General features: G+C 38.4%; 1 protein-coding gene across 1 annotated transcript in view; it reads left to right on the top strand.

Annotated features, from left to right (window-relative positions):
* Positions 1-21510, top strand: part of LOC127633161 (BMP/retinoic acid-inducible neural-specific protein 1) — a 226750-nt gene that overhangs the window by 186674 nt on the left and 18566 nt on the right. The window contains exon 6 of the mRNA XM_052112045.1: positions 16129-16365. Coding sequence (XP_051968005.1) covers positions 16129-16365 — 237 coding nt within the window. The remainder of the gene's footprint in view (positions 1-16128; positions 16366-21510) is intronic.

Raw genomic sequence — 21510 nt, 5'->3', positions numbered from 1 at the left:
ATCATCTGCCATCTGAAACTGAACTTAGAATAAAACTGTATCGAAAGCTACAGGATGCTCCCTTGCTCCCTATTTAGTGAATGACTTAACCTCCAGTGTGCTGTCTGTCTGCACTGGTCTCAGAATAGTTCAATATTCACCTTATTTTCAACCTTATTCCATGTAAAGCCTCTGAAATTAATATTTTTCAGCTTTTGGATGAGCCCAATTATTCTCAATTTGAAAATACACAGTGAATAAATAATTGTTTTAGGGGAAAATAGCGCTATAGTCCACATATGTTGTCTTTGTGTTTAACAGCGTGCCGTTTCACAATAAATGACTCAAATTGTTAAAATGGCATATTGGATGAATCTAGAGACTCTGATCTTTTGACTCAAACAGGTTTCAATGTAAAAACGTAATTAGGTTTGTTACCAGATACTAGTTTTGTTCGTGTTTCTCACATAGACAAACTCTACTGAGATTGGTGCCATGTTGCTTTGTCACATGACTCATGCGTCAACATTTTAACCCTTTACTGATAGCACAAAGTGTCCTGAACTGAGATCAGTCATTTTAAATTAAATTAAATTATGCATTGCGTATAGCAAATTATGTAGGTATTATTTTTATCTAAACCAAGTCTATCTATAAAGTTATCTAGAAATATAAATTTTATTTAGAAAGTACTCATTGTATATAAAAATTAATTGCAAGTATAATCAAAATCCCCAGTTCAGACATTAGAAAATATACAATCTAGACAATTCGTGTTTTTTTGTTTAGTTTTTTTCGGTTATGATCAGGAAATGAACGTACTTGTGAAAATATGGACATGGAAAAAGGAAAAAAAATGCTGTGATACCTAGAGACACCATTATGGTATCCATTTAGGCCGCACGATTGATTGAATTAAGATTTAAATCGCAATATAGCATTGCACGTAACGCATCAAGCCAGTTATATTAAAAAATAAATCTTCCTTATTCAGCCATTGGCGGATTGACAACGTATCTAACTATAGCATTCGCTAATATTTTTATGGGAAACATTGATTCCATGATTAATAATAATAATAATAATAATAATAATTAAATGATGCCAAAATGTGAGTTATAATTAATTGTTAAATTAAATAAATAGGCAAGCCCAAGTTGGCTGATATAAGGCAAGTGAATGGGTACCAAAACTTGAAAGCTCCAAAAATCACATAAAGGCATCCATGATACCCTGGTGGTTAATTCCATGTTTCAAAAAGCGAAATGATAGGTGTGGTTGAAAAACAGATCAATATGCAAGTCCTTTTTAGGATCAATCTCCACTTACACATTCTTCTTCTTCTTTTGTTTTTGGTGATTTTTTTCTTTGTGCATATCGCCACCTACTGGGCAGGAAGGAGAATTTATAGTAAAAAAGGACTTAAAGGGATAGTTCACCCCAACATTTTTATTCTCTCATCATTTCCTCACCCTCATGCCATCCCAGATGTGTGACTTTCTTTCTTCACCTGAACACAAATGAAGATATTTAAAAGCATATCTCAGCATTTTAGGTTTGAATTGAATGTTTAAAAAGCACATAAAGGTACCATAAAAGTAATCCATAAGACTTCAGTGGTTAAATTAATATCTTCAGAAGTGATATGATAGGTGTGGGTGAGAAACAGATCAATATGTAAGTCCTTTTTTATCATTTTGTGGTGCGCTTGCACTTGAGGACTTTTGGAGCTTTGCACTGCAAATGCAATGCTCTATAATTTGAGCTAACATGCAATATAATTCAGTTTGAACAAGCTTGTAAATGTAGTTGGTTATGTAATGCAAACATTAAAATATAAAGTTTAAAGTCATGCGCTGTAGTAAAAGTTTTGAGATGTAAGAAGATAGCATGGTGTGAGGAACAGAGCAAAAAGTATGCACCTGGAATTATTTGCACTTAGTAGTGTGTCTACATGGTGGCAGCACTCACAGTCGAGCAGTTGCTGACAGAAGCACTAGAAGAAGCTGCTAAACAACAGGAGACGATTGTAGAAACAACAACAGTGGATGTGCATGTCAAGAGCTTGTGTGTGAGTATGTCAGGAGATACCTGCATCAGTATAACTTGAGTATGAAAGAATATAAAGATGTGTCTAAACTCTTGAAGACAAAATAGTCCAGCCTCTCATAGCAGTCGAAGCGTGCATGTGCACAAATTCAAATGAAGTATACATTGAAAGGCCAGCTAAGCATTCACGCCAAGTTCGAAGTACACCTTGGGCTAAAGATTTTATAAACGGATAATCTTCTGTTTTACTCGTGATATGTGTGAAAGGAAATAAAATTAATTGTTGTTATATCTAGTGTTCATTTTATCAGGAAACTGCCACGATACTGTATGTACAGTGAGCCACATAAAAATCATTTAGCAAAAATATATGCAGTATCCTGATTCTATTAGACAAAATAGAGAAAACATGTGTAGTATAACTGTAGTGCACCAGCATCTAAACCAGTACAAATAAAATACTGTATACCACATACATGTTTACCAATGTCATGCTGAGAACGTTAATTTTCCTCCTGAAAAGCCTGACATATTGATTCAACAATAATGTCCATATTTTCATGTCAAGGCAGCTCGCCTTGTTTTCCCACCTCGTGATTTTCTCACTCGACTCGAAATATGGCAGTCAGTGTTGCCAGGGTAGTGGTTTTCCCGCACAATTGGGCTATTTTAAAAAAGGAGTCGCGGGAAAAATTACAGAGTCGCGGGTTGCGTTTTTTTGGGCTAGATTTATTATGTAATGCGGCCGCAAAAAAAATAAAAAAATAAAATAAAATTGTAGACAAAGAAAAAATTAAAAGGGAACCGTTTATTAGTGGGTATTGAGCCCCGGGAATTGGCAACAACTGCTGCGGCGGGCGAGTAGACGCGTCACATGTGTTTTTGACGTAACATCAAACATCATCACGTCACATGAGAGCGTCATAGAGGTTGTAGAAGCGTCGGTTCGTTTGTCCGTGGATGAACAAGCAGCATTCTAAAATGTCAGGTAAATGGGGAAAATATGGAAAGAAATATCACAAAGAATGGGAGACAGAGAAAGGATTAAAGGAGTGGATTCGAAGTGTTCCAAATGATGATAGAAAAGCGTTCTGCAAATATTGCAAATGTGAAATCAGAGCCCACTACGGTGATTTGGTAGCTCATGCTGGACTGAAAAACATAAAAGAAATGCGGCTCCTTTCTCAAATGCCAGAACATTATTTGACACAGGCAGTTCCTTTCTAAGAACTAATGTTGCTGTGAAAGAGGCAGAGTTGAAGCTGGCTGCCCACGTTGCTTGTCACTGGACAAGTTCTTGTTTGACCTTTATTGTATGAGATTGTGTTAAAAAAAAAAAAACAGTGTGTGATATTAAGAATTTGGGTAAGACAAAAGGACAAAACTTTAAACTTAACATATATATATAAGTTTATTTTAAGGTCCTTTGTGGGAATCCAGCTGTTGTCTAATCTGATTAGACACTGGACAATTGGGCTAGTTTTCATTACATTTGGGTGGGTTTTGAGTTGTCATTGGGCTTGAAATATTTCTGGCAACCCTGATGGCAGTGAACGTGCAATTCCTGCATCCTTCACTCAGTGATAACAGTGTAGCCCTAGGAAAGGACCGTTCATTCAGTCTGTTCAGTGCACAGAGAGGCCGGGGGGCTGGACAGGATATGAGGTCAGTGAGATCATTCCTGCCCTTAAGAAAATGAGGTGCAGACCAGTGCAAAATGACAATATAGTGTTATCTGTGTGAGGCAGCCGCAAGAGACCCAGTGCAGATATGCAGGCGGATCAGTGCTCTATCGTGAGCTGAGGTCAAAGGATGGAGTTAAATTGCAGAGAGTGACTGAATGACAGAGGCTGACACTCTTGCATCCTGTTGCTATGGAGAAACTGGTGATATTCATTGAGGGAAAAAAGTATTTGATCCCCTGCTGATTTTGTATGTTTGCTCACTGACATATAAATGAACGGTCTATAATTTTAATGGTAGGTTAATTTGAACAGTTAGAGACAGAATAACAACAAAAAAATCCAGAAAAGCGTATGCCAAAAATGTTATAAATTGAATTGCATTTTAATGAGGGAAATAAGTATTCAACCCCCTTTCAATCAGAGATTTCTGGCTCCCAGGTGACACTCTTAAAGGGAGTGCTCCTAATCTCCGCTTGTTACCTGTATAAAAGACACCTGTTCACAGAAGCAATCAATCAATCAGCTTCCAAACTCTCCACCATCGCCAAGACCAAAGAGCTGTCCAAGGATGTCAAGGACAAGATTGTAGATCTACACAAGGCTGGAATGGGCTACAAGACCATCGCCAAGCAGCTTAGTGAGAAAGTGACAACAGTTGGTGCGATTATTCGCAAATGGAAGAAACACAAAAGAACTGTCAATCTCCCTCGGTCTGGGGCTCCATGCAAGATCTCACCACGTGGAGTTGCATGAGAACGGTGAGGAATCAGCCCAGAACTACAGGGTAGGATCTTGTCAATGATCTCAAGGCAGCTGGGACCATTGTCACCAAGAAAACAATTGGTAACACACTACACCGTGAAGGACTGAAATCCTGCAGCGCCCGCAAGGTCCCCCTGCTCAAGAAAGCGCATGTGCAGGCCTTTCTGAAGTTTGCCAATGAACCTCTGAATGATTCAGAGGAGAACTGGGTGAAAGTGTTGTTGTCAGATGAGACCAAAATCAAGCTCAACTCGCCATGTTTGGAGGAGGAGGAATGCTGCCTATGACCCCAAGAACACCATTCCCACCATCAAACATGGAGATGAAAGCATTATGCTTTGGGGGTGTTTTTCTGCTAAGGGGACAGGACAACTTCACCGCATCAAAGGGATGGACGGGGCCATGTACCGTCAAATATTGGTGAGAACCTATATTATATCAGATTTGTTTAATCAGATTTGATTAAAGCAATAAGCCAAGAGAGGTCACACATTACTTCTTATTGTGCCTAAGAACATCCCTTAACCATTGTAAAAACACTGCATCACAAAGCCTCAAGTGTCGAATTGCTTTTATGAAATGGTGACAACATCAATATGATAAAAGACACAAATTTTTCAATAAATAGTGTAATAATAATTGTATATCTTGAAGGAAATATTAGCGCTTGTAAAGCAGAAATAGAAAGTGTTAAAGTTGGAGGAGGTTTTGGTTATGTGTAAATATAATGCTGTGCAGGATATGCAAGGAAAATAGGACCTCTGTGGCCGAGGACACTGGCAGCAGCATGGGAATGGCCTCTGTGGCCAATGACACTGACTGTGGCAGAGCAGCAAATGCCCTTTTCCTCCTCCTCCTATTCTGGATAGTCGGCAGCACAGCAGTGGAAACAGCCACCACCTCCTGGCGAGCGACAGCGGCTCGACTGGCGCATCGTGGCGGATGGCACTCGGAACAGCCACGACCTCAAGGTGGATGGCACTAGGAATGGCCGCTGCCTCCTGGCGGGCAGTAGTGGGCTCGACCGCCACCTCCTGGTGAGCAGTAATGCCGAATAATGAGCCAGGACTGTTCTTCCTCCTCCATCTCTGTCTTGTAGAACGGGTCATCGGAGGACTGGGGATCTGGCTAACCAAGGGTGGGAAAGTCCACATGCGGGAGCTCTTCCTGGAGTGGATTTTCAGGCTTCCCAGAGAGGGCTAGGACTCATAAAATGAGATGATGGCTTTATTTAAATAAAAAAACAAACAAACAAACAACCCCGAAGAGGAAAACTCGAAAGTCCAGGGCAGAATACTACAGGACAGACTGGATTTGATGCTCCGGGCTGGAACTGACAAACAGGGCAGGACAGGAATTGACCCCCAGGAGAACTTAGCAGAACCAGACCGAAGAGTCAGGATCCAGACATCATGCTCTGAACATGAAACACGGACTAGACAGGAGAGCACATGGCCAGAAAAACAACCAAAGCACCATCAATGATGATTAGCCAATCAGTTAACTTTGTATAAAAAGTGTTGGATCAGGCAGGGAACAATTCCAACCTGAACAGTGAAATACAGTATATAGTCTTATAAATTATAAAGATATACAAGATTTCTATGGCTACCTGTATTTTACTGAATATAAGTCACATTTCTTTTATCATCTTATAGCACCTGCTACATATAGTCCAAAGCGACTTCTATAAATAATTTATACATAATTCATATCAGCTGCTCAAACGCATGCACATCAAAGCACATATGCTTACAAGCAAACAGATGAAAACATCATTTTAAAGTGGCCAAATCAGAATATTCTGCCTTGGTACTTATTTTTCTAACATTTCATCACACTTGTAGGACCAAACATTCAGTCAGTGAACCAGATAATTAATGCACAGAATAGAGGGTCCAATTATCAGAAATATCCACAGATATACAGTATTTGTACAGTATATAGTATACAATATACAGTATTATTTACACTTTTGAGCGGATGTAGTGAAAAACCTCTCAATAACAATTCAGACATTTCAGCCGAAAAATAGACATTAAAATATTATTGAATCTTTTGAAATTCTGGACATGTTTTCACTCTAGTTTGCGTCTAATTCACATTAATAACTTCAGTATGTTGATTTGTATAAATAAGTATAAATATATATTATTTGAACCAGTAAACGGCATCAAATCAAGGAAATGCAATTTCTAAGCAGTTGTATTTAAAACTAGTCACTTATCAGTTAATTCACAGCGTAAACTCTCAGACAGACACTAGATTCTTACGAGTCAATGACCATGTTTACCAGCCGCTGCAATGAATTCAAGGCCATACAGAGGAAAGAAACTTGCTTTTTGTTGCTTGTGTTGCTTTTCTCTTTCATGCTCACACACACACACGTCTGTTCTTGCAGGAGTCATAAGCCCATCCGGGAAGATTTATGAATACGTTTGAATATACTGAGCCAACAGTTTTCAAAGAAGTGGAATGAAAATAAATTAAATAGCCCCAAAGGCAATTCATCTGCTGTCTGATGGATTACAAAATCATCTTCTCTCTCTCTCTCTCTCTCTCTCTCTCTCTCTCTTCTGAAGGTTGGCAAACATTTGACAAACAAATAAAAAAACACAAAACAACTAAATTAGGACGTATGTGCAAAGAAGTCTGTCAATGATGAATCATGGATGGAAAATATGTCTTGTACTGAAAAGACGACAATTTACAGATGATTTACGAGGTGGGCAGATCAATGCGTGACATGGGTATCAATGGCCGTCTTTGTCAGGAAGGAAAAATGGCAAGCATAACTGGCTAGTGATTTCTGGGGAAAGTTTATTATTTCAGTGTTTAGGATTTATAATATATATATATATATATATATATATTAGCTTTGTATTTTTCCCTGAGGAGCAATGCTAGTCTTAATATACAAAAATATATAAATAAATCATTAAGTCTCTATTTAGGTCTGATGATTCTAGGCGTTTTATTTTTTTTATATAAAATTAAAATAAACTGCCAATACATTCTTGGGAAAGTTGATTATCTCATTGTATAGGGGTTTATATAATTATATATTTATTAGCCTTTTAGAGGTCCAGTGCTTGTCGTTTATTATTATTAATATTAATAATAATAATAATTAATTATATAATTAAATAAAGTGCCAATAAATTCTGGAGAGAGTTGATTATTTCATTTGGGGTTCAAATATACTTTTATAAAGCCTTTCCCCAGATGTTCAATGCTTGTTGTTTTTAGATGTATTTATTTATTTATAAAATAAAGTGTCAATATATTCTGGAGAAAGTTGATTATATCATTATTTAGGCGTTCAAATATGTCTATATAAATATATATTATCCTTTTTTTCCCCCAGAGGACAAATTCTTGTCGTTTATTTTTATTTATTTATTTTATTGGAAATAAAGTACCAATAAATTCTGGAGGAAGTTGATTATTTAACTGTTTGGGGTAAAAAATAAAATAATAATAATAATAATAATATATATATATATATATATATATATATATATATATATATATATATATATATATATATATATATATATATACATAGCACAGTTAGTTCCGGTCCTCGAATCTGATTGGACGAGAGACGTTCCATGAGCACTGATGGTGTGACACATCACTGTGTGTGTGTATCACTCTGCATTCATGCTGTTCTAAACTAAAGTGTATCTGTTAGGAGTTACTGGCTTTTGTTTTTGACATATGTTAGCCAGCAGGTGGTGGCAAAAGATCATTTTTGTGTGTAAAATGAGCCAGTTGTTGATGTAAAGTGAATCTGTTAGTCATTGTTTACATAGAACTTAGCTCCGTGATCGTTCGTATTACTAATACATTACCAAAACTAGGAAATAGCTTTAAACGGACTTAAGGCTCATGCTGGGAGACACAACAGACTGATTTATTACAGAACTCAAGTGCTTACCTTTTATCGGAGTTTCCACATTGGATACATACTGTTTAATGTCGGAGGACATCGCTGTTTCTATAGTGAATGACTCACCAGCTACCGTGAAATAGAGAGGAATACCCCCACTTAGGCATCTATTTTCCACGGAAAATGCTGACAGCATCTCTGATTGGGTGTGGCAACAGGTGATTGCACACGCTCCATCTCTCTCTCTCTCTCTCTCTCTCTCTCTCTACACACACACACACACACACACACACACACATATCCAGCTGTCTATCCAATAACTTGTTAGAAACAGCACAAGCCGTGATACTATTTCTGAAGTGAACTTTTTGAATTACACGTGAGTTTTGGACGCATCGTTTGTTTTGAACCAGCAACGGCAGATTCTGATTCGTCGCGTAATAAAGTAGTTCCATGAACAAATGCTTTTTTATGACCTTACACGGTTTTCCCTAATTTTTTTAAATGTACTTGTTCATTGAACTGTTGTATATAAGCAATATCACAGTCGCAATCATGCTATATGGCCCTACATCAGCACTGCTGTAATTACCTACGACACTCGGCCTGCGGCCGAATCACAGCAGTGCAGATGCAGGGCCATATTGCACTCTTGCTCGTGTGATATTGCATATATATATATATATATATATATATATATATATATATATATAAAAATGTAATGACATTACCAAGACAGTAATGATAATTGGGGACTATGGTCATGAAAATAATGTCACAATCTAACAAAATAAACAAATAATTATCACCCTAAAAATAGCCATCATCTTTTCTGGGCAAAATATATATTTCTTATTTATTTTGATTTTGGGGAAAAATAGGACCAGGATATTTTCCTGACAGGTTTCGTGACAATCACCCAAAAATGCTTGTGGGTTTGCTGTTGCAAAATTGCAAAAAAAGATTTTAAGGTGGCTTTTAAGGGTGTACATTATAATTAGTCTAGTCTTAAACATAAACATCTATAGTAAAACTTCAACCTCACAAACATGGCAAGTTTTGTTAGAATAATGCTTAAAACAAGAAAAAAGTCTATTTTGTTTCTGGAAAATGATGACAATACTGATTAAGAAAAATATTTTTTTGCAGTGCAGACACTCAGTTGTTTATGCCGTACAGATCGAAATACAATCAGTGCAGTATGACGGGCAATGCAATTGCGTTTCACTGCAGTGGCGTGAGACTGATGTCTGCGCAGGAGATGGCACGGGTGTTGGCGATCATTCTCTTTATAACCGCACAGTCGCCAGACATAGCTCTTCTGTAATAGTGCATCATTTAAAAGATTGATGCCAGCATCCTCATATTCACCTTTCCGGGTTGCCAGGCATCGGGACGCTGATGAAATCCTTCCTCTGTGACCCTGAGGTCAATCTCAATCGGAGGTGGTCATACAAGAGCCGGTTTCTATTTGGACTAGTGGGGCCAATAAATCAGCCTCTTTCTGTCTCCTTGAGGCCCTTGCTTACAGTAAATATATTCTCTCATCCTCCAAAGCAATTCCAAGATGTTCTGTTTTTCCATTGCTTTAGTTCTCTGATGTTCGTGACAGCTGAATAGGACATGCCATTCAACATGGTTGCATGTATTTACAACACAACATCAAATGTGAATTCTCTAATCTCATGGAAAGGTGTTTTGATTTGTGCTTGTAAGGTTGCCACATGGTGAATAGTCATTCATATAGTTGGTGACTTTTCTGTGCCTTTCCTATAAGTTTTCTTATTAGAGCTCACAATGTCTTTTAACATGGTGATATTTTGTCTTTTTTTCTTTGCCATTGTGAAAGTATGGCCTAGATACACACACACACACACACACACACACACACATATTTACATATATATATATATATATATATACACACACAGCGCCTTGCAAATGTATTCAGACCCCTGACCAATTATCTCAGATTACTGAATTACAAATGATGCACTGAAATGTCATTATGTTTGATATTGTATTTTAAAACACTGGAACTCAAAATCAATTATTGTTAGGTGACATAGGTTTTATGTTGGGAATATATAATATAAATATATAAAAAGCTGAAATATCTTGCTTGCTTAAGTATTCAACCCCTGTGCTGTGGAAGCTGCCAGGCTATTCCGATGAAAAAATTGCCCTAACGAGGACAACATTACTTCACTATTGGCATCCACCTGTGAATCATTAAAGTTGCAATCACATTTTCTGGATAAAAAACCCATTGTTGAAGGATTACTGGTCAGGCTGTGAATTTGAAGGAAAATGAAGACCAAAGAGCATTCCACAAAAGTTAGAGATATTGTAATACAAATGCATAGATTAGGGAAAGGGTACAAAATGGAGTGATGGTGGCGTAGTGGGCTAAAGCACGTAACTAGTAATCAGAAGGTCGCTAGTTCAATCCCCACGGACACCACCATTGTGTCCTTGAGCAAGGCACTTAACTCCAGGTTGCTCTGGGGAGATTGTCCCTGTAATAAGGGCTCTGTAAGTCACTTTGGATAAAAATTATAATATCCATATGTTTGGATATCCCAGTGAGCACAGTTGGATCAATAATCAGGAAGTGGAAGCAGCACCACACCACCCAGGCACTGCATAGAAAAGGTCATCCCTCAAAACTTACAATAAGGAGACGTGTGAGAGAAGCCACAGAGAGCCCAACAGTCACTTTGAAGGAGCTACAGAGTTCAGTGACTGGGAGTGGAGTAATGGTCCACCAGTCAACCATTTCAAGAGCACCATACTGGCCTGTATGGGAGGATGGCAAGAAAGAAGCCGTTACTCAAAAAGTACTATCTGAAAGCACATCCAGAATTCGCCAGAAAGCATATGAGTGACCCAGCTGTGATGTGGGAGAAGATTTTGTGGTCAGATGAGATCAAGATAGAGCTTTTTGGCTAAAACTCAAAGCGCTATGTGTGGCGCAAACCTAACACTTCCTATGGCTCCAGATACACCATCCCTACAGTGAAGTATAGTGGTGGCAGCATCATGCTGTGGGGATGCTTCGCATCAGCAGGGACTGGGCATCTTGTTAGAATTGAAGGTAGAATGGATGGAGAAAAAATATAGGGAAATACTGCAAGAGAACCTGCTTAGTGTGTATAAAGCACCAAAAGCGAGATTAATATAATAAAATTTCCATTGGCTGCCACTGAAAATTGTTCAATGGTGGAATGACCCTGGCATTGTTCTTTCTCTGATATTTGCAAATCCAAACAATCCTGTGACCCATTTTCAGGTCCCGACCCACCAGATGAGAAACCGACCCACCAGATTTCCTGACCCACCAGATGAGAAACACTGGTGTAGATTTATTGCTGAAGTTTAACAATACAGTTTTTGTGTTGTTTAAATCCCTAATCCTCAGTATTAACAAGAGTAATCGTGATGCTTGCCTTACTACCACCACTAATGAATCCCCCAAAATTCATCCAATTATTATTATTTTATGATTTTATTATTCCATTATAAAAACAAATGTCTGATGGCCCAGCTAAAAAAAAAATGGTTTGCTATTCTTAATTGATTTAAACTGGTCAGAAAAGTACCCCAAACCCCTCTAAAACCATTCAAAGGACCAGCCTGACAAGTTGGAGACTAGCTAAGACCAGCAAACCTGCTTAATCTGGTTTGAAGCATTCAAGCCACTGGTGAATTGCCCACTTGTTTTTCATTTCTGTGAGGACAAATAGACATTGCTGCCAACCCAATCTGCATTATTGAGGCTAGTGTGACCACTGACATTATCATTGGTGCCTTGATTCTGTGCACTCCCTTGAGTCATACATGTGTGTTGTATGGTAAGGCTATAAAAGAGCAGGCAATATCTAATGCGTTCATTGTTATGAAGCTATGACCCCTTAAATGAGCATCTAGTTAGTGTGATTACACAGGGCAGTAAACGACACATACAGTTTAAAAGTCTTCATTTTTTATCTGAGTGTAACAGCAACTAAGCCATAATTTAATACCTTATTCAAGTAATGCCTCTCTTTCCATCAGTGTATTGGGTAATTATTATTTTGTGAATTTTGGGGCATGCAGTGCTCAATTAATCTTTGATAAAACCCTTCCTTATGAGGTGGAGCGTGGCACCATGACCAGTACAGTTGCCAAGTGCCTGTGAACACTGGAATCAGGCCCATTCTATATGCCAACAGGATGCATAAAAATAGCACTCTCCATGCTGAACGGTCAAAGCTAGGTCCCATGGACACAGTTTAGCATTTAGATAACCAGATTCTCACCTGTGTAAAGGGCACAGAAGACTAGAGCTGGTCAATAAAGACTCAAGAAGAAATACCAGAACCTTCCAGAACTAGACCAATACAAGACCCTTCAAAACCCAAACAAATACTGGACTCCATAAGACCAAGACCAATACCAGACCTCTTTAGTTCCAGACTTATATCAGACCCCCTAAGACCCAGAGTAATTCCAGAGCCAATTAACCCAGACCAATGCCAGACCCTCTAAGATTCAGACCAATACCAGATCCCCAAAAAACTTAAGACCCCCTTAGACCCAGACTAACACAAATTCCAGACCCCCCACACACACACACACAAAAAGAGAGAAAACATGCCAAGACTAATACCAGATCACCTGACTCAGACCAACACCAGACCCCCCTGAGACCAAGACGAACACCAGATCCAAACATTCCCAGACCAATACCAAACCCTCTAAGACAAATACTAATGCCAGACCCCTCAGACCCAAACCAATAGCAGACCCTCTAAGTCTAATGCCACACCCCAAAAAAACAATACTAGACTCTCTAAGACCCAGACCAATACAGACCTCCTCAGACCTAGTCCAGTATCAGACACTCTAAGACTCAGTCCAATACTAGACCTTCTACCAGACCTTCTAAGTCCAAGACCAATACCAGACACTCCAAGAACTCGACCAATACCAGACCCCCAAAAACCCCAGAGCAGTACAAGAATCTCTAAGTCCCAGACCAATCCCAGACTCTCTAAGACATAGACCAATATCATACACTCCAACAGACCAATACCAGACCCTCTAAGACCCAGACCAATATCAAACCATCCAAGACCCAGAACAATACCAATACCAGACCACCTAAGACTCAGACCCAGTCCAACACCAGACCCTGTAAGAACCAGACCAATACCAGACCCTGCCAGAACTTGACCAATATCAGACCCCCAAAAACCAAGACCAATACCAGAATCTCTAAGTCCCAGACCAATATCAGACCCTCCAAGACTCAGCCTCAGACCAATACCAGACCAAAAACAACCCAGTCCAATATCAGACCCCCAAAGAATCAGACCAATAAAATCAAATAAAGTAAAACATATATTACATGAGAACGTAACTGCAACATAATGTGAAACAACTGACTGTTCATGACCTCTTATGATGAAATACAGGGCAGACAGTGTCATACAGACTTTAATAACATGAACCCAAATGCTTCATAACACTAAATGATGTATGATATGCAATTTGTGTGTTTAGCCACAGGCAGAACAGCCCAAAAATGCTGTACTTTCAAAGGAGGATATTCAAGTTTTTTTTTTTTTTTTGTGCAGTTTTACCCCAATAAACTGCTTTAGAGTTTGTCATTTGTCTTTCATGTTTGATGGTGGTAGCTGTGGGTGCTGCTGGCACGATAACGCCCTGCAGATAAATCACTGGAAGAGATCTCTCGCTCAGCATACAGAGCTCTGCCTCTCGTTAGTATTTTTACCCCTGATTGCTCATCACACACTATATTTGTCTTCTCAGAGGAGGGTTTTTCACATAATTTCAGCGAAGTGAGATTCTGTGATCTGCATATCACACGACAGTGTTTACAAGATTTTACCAGCATGGTTTTCTCTTGTAAGTGTGAAAATGCAAGAAATAGCTGTTAAAAGTAGAGACTTGATTGAGACATACAACCTGTCAAAATATTTAACTGTAAAATCAAAATAAAGAAATAAGAAATTGTATCTTTTGAAAGATAATGAAGTCTATTTTAGGAGCATTAAACAGATTTTGCATTGTGAAATTATTTATTAAATGTATATTAAGCACATTTTCTCCCCCAGTTCTCATTACCATGCAGTAATCTATTTATACATGTATATTATTTACATATATAGTAATAATAATAAAAAACATGTTGTGCAGTTTTTTTGATTGTTTTGTACTGTAATACAGAGTGGAAAATACAAAATTTTGGTATTGAGAATTGTAACGAGAATTTTTTTTTTTTTTTTTTCTGTTTGTTTTCAAAATAGGCTTCATATTCTGTATATCTTTTATGGAGGAGAAATACCCGAGCTGCTTTATAGAAAGAAAGAAAGAAAGAAAGAAAGAGAAAGAAAGAAAGAAAGAAAGAAAGTGTGTGTGTGTGTGTGTGTGTGTGTGTGTGTGTGTGTGTGTGTGTGTGTGTGTGTGTGTGTGTGTGTGTGTGTGTGTGTGTGTTATTGTGAACTCAGGGCTGCTGGAACCATCACTGTTGTCCCGCAGCACCCATCCATGAACTCAACATCTGTATTCTCCAAAAAATCACATCAAAGCGGTAGGAGCAAAATACATCAAATTAAATGAAGTCTGGCTCAGAGGACCACTGACAGACTGATGGACAGGCAGACAGACTGATGGAGAGAGAGACAGGCACAGAGAGGTGGTTACTTACTATCCCAAGTTAAGTTGTAGGATGGTTAGGAGATGGTTGTTAATATGTTGTGGGTGATTGCCAGGGTGTTGCTATGGGGTTCTAAGGTAAATGTTCTGAGTGGTTGTTAGCACGTTGTTATGCAGTTGCTGAGGTAGGTTTAGATTAGCTTTTAACGTGTTGCTATGTGGTTGGTAGGTAGGTAATTGCTAGGTGGTTTCTAGAGTATTATAGGTGGTTGCCAGAGTGTTGCAAGGTGGTTGCTAGGATTTTCTGAAGGGTTTTCTGAGTGTTGCTATGCTCCTGTTAAAGTTCTGGATGGTTGGTAGGTCATTGATAAGTGGTTTCTGGGGTGTACACATATATATAGCTTTAAATGTTTTGCTATGTGGTTGCTAGGGTATTCTGAGTGGTTGCTGGGGTGTTGCTAGGCAGTTGCTGTGGTATTCCGCGTTGTTTTTAGGACATTGCTAGGGTTTTTTTAGGCTGTTCTGGGTGGTTGCATACTGGCCCAAATCCAAAGTGCCTATCACTTAGTCTCTATGATATTCTGTCACTCACACACACACACACACACACACACACACACACACACACACACACACACACACAGAGAAGGATGTGATGATAGCGCTGGTAAATAAGATGAAGCTGATCAAGACAGAATACATCAATCACTTCTTCGATTTATTCCATTATGTAAAGTCCTCGACTCCAGAGGGGACAGTTCAAAGTCAAGTGGACCCCTGGCTAAACTTTTACAACAAACTCGCTGTTCACTGACAGCATGATACACAGTCACTGTCAACACTGCATTTTGACCTAATTTAATGCAGCTAAACTGTATACAGTCTATATACAGCCCCTACGTATGTACACATCAGACACATTACAGCAAACACGCACAGTGCTCATATACAGAGCTCCTGATAAATTGTTTAATGTGGAATTAAAAAAGTTCTATCTCTTTCTGCAGAACTTTCTACCTATTGCTGGCTGATGTAAAATCAATTATATTTTTGGATACTTGTAAGGACTTAATCTATTCTCTTTCCCATTCACAGGTTTGCAGGTAATTTTTCCAGAGTACCTGCAGGAGAAGTTTGTCCAGTCTGCACTGAGCTACATCATGTGCAACGGTGAGGGTGAATACGTGTGCCACAGCAGTCAGTGCATCTGTCAGTGTGCTGACGAGTTCCCACAATGCAACTGTCCCACAACTGACCTACAGATCATGGAGAATACGCTTATGGGCATGGCTGAGACTTGGGAAGCATCGTACAATGACTTTGAGAGCTCAGGTAAATCACAGAGGCCTCTCTTAACTTGTCATGCTGAATTAGAAGTTAATAATAAATTAGCTAAGATTGATTTCTAATTGACCTAACTCATAAAACATTTTTTTGGTTTAGCATAATTTGTCACTTTCAGCTAGTCGGATTAAATAAAACTATATGTGTACATGAAGCACATATGTATATTTATGTATATTTATTTATTGATTGCAATTCCAGAGTAAATACATAAATACCAAAGTTAAATATGGAATTTCATACTGTGGTTATATACACCACTAAAACATCTCTCATACTCATTATGAGGCAAGAAAGGGTCGCGAAACTAGTCTTATGACACATTCTTTACTAAATGTAATGGCCAAATAAAAATCACGTCAAATGTATCACAATTAAGTCGTCATCATTTTGATACATAACTGCTGCAGCTAAACTCTATGGACCCGCTGGCTGACTATGGACCCAAGGTAAGCACTATATCATGAAAAAAAGTTTACACGTTGGTCACCGAATATAAGTCAGGCATGTGAGGTATCGTTGAGAATCTGAACTTTTCAGAGATAACCTTTTCTTCTTCAGTTATGTTACTTAAGCTAACAAAATGAAGACCGCAAAATATTCGAATTGAAAATTAGCGCCCTCCAGAGGTAATAGGGTAGAAATATTTATGTAAAAACAAAAGTCCTTCACATAGAACATAAATGGCCATGTCATATATATCAAATGAAAGCTCTCATTCTCAGGAATGTGACTGTACAGTTAAGTTTGTTCCTCTAATGCCACAGTTCAAAAGATGTTCAAAAGAATCAAAGTAAAATGTGATTTCTTTAAGTCATCAAATACAAACATCTCTTTTATGCTCCAATAACTGCTGCAGTAAGCCCCAAATAGCTAAAAACATATATACATTTTTAGCTATTTGGGGCTTACCACACATTACTGAGAATGAGAGCTTTCATTTGATTTGATAACTTGTCCATTTAATTGCATTTACGTTACATTTACTTGACCAAGGTTTTAACTGAAAACTTTTCATGATGTAGTGCTTACCTTAAAATGTTATATCATCGCAAAAGGGTGGATCTTGGCTTTCTAATGAAACCCAGATTGAGCTTCTAGTCCACTCAGAGGCCGAGATATTCAATTAAACAACAAGGTGGTGCTTGAACTGAAAATTAGACTGAATGTCTGTGGATGAGCAAATCTGTGAGGGATAAAATATGTTAGAGCGCCACCTACATTTCAGATCCGTGTATTGTGATGGAATGTAATAGAGAAAAAACATATTTTTATAGTGCATTTTGCTCAATTTTCGTTCAATTTTTTTAATTAAAGAGCATCATTCTATTCTTGTCATTGCTATCTGAATTCATTAACACACTTTCTTTATAAAACCCTTATGCTAAAGTGAGTCTGCACAGAAACAGCAACACAATAATCTGACAGCATTAGCCAGCCTGTTATCTTGTCTGCTACCAATTGTGCAGTCTAGTGTCATATATGACAGTTTCTTCATGCTGCACATCATGACTAATGAGTGGGCGCAGTGACAGCGAGTATTAGTTCAGGTGTTGTAATCCCATCCACCAATCGATTCCCACAATGCACTCACTGCTGCACACTTCCATGGCCGCGCTAATTGGGCTAAATGATGTTTGAAGATATCTACATTGATTTTGCTTGAATTAAACAGCAGAGGTATGTTTGTCCTTTCAATAGCAAAGCTGCTCTGGTCTCTAGACCACATGAAGTCTGTGCTTGTAGAATATTTTGCCTCACAAGTGTCATTTCTGCCATGGATAATTTTATTCCCACCACTTTATGAAATAGATTGCATCCTCAAAATCAATTCTAGTCAAATTGCAAAAAAAAAAAAAAAAATGTGTCTCCATTTCTGATATACAGGAGCTGAAATATAAAGTTAAAACACAGGACCTCTTGTATTCAAAATGACAACGACACCACTTAAGTCATAATCAATATTTGTTCACTGACTATCCACTAATCAACAAAATCCCGGGACTGACCGAGGCAGATTTACATTATCTACAGTGCATCCGAAAAGTATTCACAGCGCTTCACTTTTTCCACATTTTGTTATGTTACAGCCTTATTCCAAAATGAATTATATTTATTATTTTCCTCAAAATTCTACAAACAATACCCGATAATGACAGCTTGAAAGAAGTTTGTTTGAAATCTTTGCAAATTTATAAAAAATAAAAAAATACATGTATATAAGTATTCACAGCCTTTGCCATGACACTCAAAATTGTGCTCAGGTGCATCCTGTTTCCACAACTTGATTGAAGTCCACCTGTGGTAAATTCAGATGACTGGACATGATTTAGAAACGCACACACTTGTCTATATAAGGTCTCACAGTTAACAGTGCATGTCAGAGCACAAACCAAGCCATGAAGTCCAAGGAATTGTCTGTAGACCTCTGAGACAGGATTGTATCGAGGCACAGATCTGGGGAAGGGTATAGAAAAATGTCTGCAGCATTGAAGGTCCCAATGAGCACAGTGACCTCCATTATTCATAAATGGAAGAAGTTAGGAACCACCAGGACTCTTCCTAGAGCTGGCCGCCCGGCCAAACTGAGCGATTGGGGGAGAAGGGCCTTAGTCAGGGAGGTGACCAAGAACCCGATGGTCACTCTGACAGAGCTCCAGCATTTCTCTGTGGAGAGAGGAGAACCTTCCAGAAGAACAACACTCTCTGTAGCACTCCACCAATCAGGCCTGTATGGTAGAGTGGCCAGACGGAAGCCACTCCTCAGTAAAAGGCACATGACAGCCCACCTGGAGTTTGCCAAAAGGCACCTGAAGGACTCTCTGGTCTGATGAAACAAAGATTGATCTCTTTGGCCTGAATGGCAAGCGTCATGTCTGGAGGAAACCAGGCACTGCTCATCACCTGGCCAATATCATCCCTACAGTGAAGCATGGTGGTGGCAGCATCATGCTGTGGGGATGTTTTTCAGTGGCAGGAACTGGGAGACTAGTCAGGATCGAGGGAAAGATGAATGCAGCAATGTACAGAGACATCCCAGAGCATCACACCCTTGGCCCCGCCCACTGCAGGACAAACAGGCCTAGTGTGGCCTAACTATTCTTGAAAACCAAAGGGGACCCTTTTTGACATTTTTAAATAATTTTTTAATAAAAACATGCACTACACAGACATCTATGACCACTGTCATGTACCAGGCTGCTTTTAAAAGATGTTCAAGTTACATCTCTGAAAAGGAGATGCCATTTTCTTTCATTCAGTTGCTGTGCCTCTTGCTGTTTTGAGCATAAGCACCCCCTGGACGTCTTGGTTGCACATCTCTGCACTATTTTAAATTGTCTGTGTCTGTAAACATGAACTAGATGGACATCTTTGACCATAATTAACTGTATAATGTCGTGGAGCCTAAGTTTCAAATATGGCCAATCAGAACAGTGGGCATTTACATTGAAGTTTTAAGGGGGCGCTTAGGCCAAAACTAAGCGTTTTAGACAGAAGTCCAGAGACAGGGTGTAAAATTATCAAAAAATATCTATAAAACATAATAACTTCATCAGTGGACACCGGGGAAGGCAATACAATTATTTAAAAATAGTATGTCATGACCCCTTTAAATTAAAGATGATTTTCCTAAAGCAGGATGGGCAGTTGACCCTAAACAACATAAGCTTTAAATGTAATTATTGGCAGGTTTAATGCAGTCTGTTGTCATTTTAAGTGGGCCACCTTGCACTGAAACTGCATAAACTTCTTTCTTTAGGCCAATCTGCAAAAAAGCACTCATGAATAATTCATCAGCCCACAATGTCTTCTGTGGGAAGAGGGGCTTCTTGCGCTTATTGTAACAGTAAATTTCACTTCACCAGCAGGACTCAAATCACACGCCATGGGCAAAATCTCCGCTCGCTCCCCGCTTCCATAAGATGCATTCAAGGAAAGTTGTGCAGTTTTATGAATGAACATATTATTCTTACAAACAGTTTTTCTCATATCAGACTTTCCACTGTTATATACAGGGCTGTGTGGCATTCTGAACTGACTTGATAATGCCTTTTAAATTGGAATAAAATTCATGAAATGGAATTGAGGTAGCAAGCAGGACAGAGAACAGAAATTGGAATTTGAATTTCCTGAGAACTTAGAATTAAATTATATTCAGTATTGTGTGTATATATATATATATATATATATATATATATATATATATACATACATACATAATACATACATACATACATACATACACACACCCACAAACATGTTATTATACAACATGCAGTATCTATTTCTAGAAACATTACATAATAATAATATTTGAAATGCCATAAAACCTATTTAGAAACAATAAGAACAGCTGTATTTGATTTACATTTATACCATTAAATTTAATAAACTAACTTAACAATTATTAACAATACAAAAACTGAATGACAATTCAGTAAATGGGGTGGGGTAAATTCAGATTCAACATCTCGTGAGGCATGGCCAATTCAAATTCAACATAATGTGGGGCGTGGCCAATTCAATTCCAGCATCCTGTGGGGTGTAATCAATTCAAATTCAACTTAATGTGGGATGTGGCCAATTCAAATTCAACATCATGTGGGGCGTGGCCAATTAAAATTTAGCATCCTGTAGGGTGTAATCAATTCAATAAAAAAATGTACCTCATGTGAGGCATGGACAATTCAATTAAAATTAAGCATCCTGTGGGGCGTGTTCAATTCAAATGAATCTTCATGTGGGGTGTGGCCAATTCAACATCCTGTGGGCATGGCCAATTCAAATTCAGCATCCAGTAGGGTGTAATCAATTCAATAAAAAATGTACCTCATGTGGGGTGTGGCCAATTCATAATCATGTGAGGCATGGCCAATTCAATTAAAATTCAACATTCTGTGGGAAGTGTTGCCAACTGAATTGAAATTCAGCATCCTGTGTGGCACGGGCAATAATTTTTTTTTTTTAAAACTGCAAGCTCACGCACTAACAGACATTGTTTTACTCAACAAATCAAATATTTCTGAACCAAAAACACCAAAAGCACAAATAGGTTACTGCCCAAGGTGAATATCCACCGTATCAGCATGCTAGCTTATATATTATTAACTGGTAATAAAAAGTGCAAATAAA

This window comes from Xyrauchen texanus, chromosome 3 (assembly GCF_025860055.1).
Source record: "Xyrauchen texanus isolate HMW12.3.18 chromosome 3, RBS_HiC_50CHRs, whole genome shotgun sequence".
NCBI lineage: Eukaryota > Metazoa > Chordata > Actinopteri > Cypriniformes > Catostomidae > Xyrauchen > Xyrauchen texanus.
Note: the sequence above shows the minus strand (reverse complement) of the source record. Positions and strands in the feature narration are given on the sequence as shown.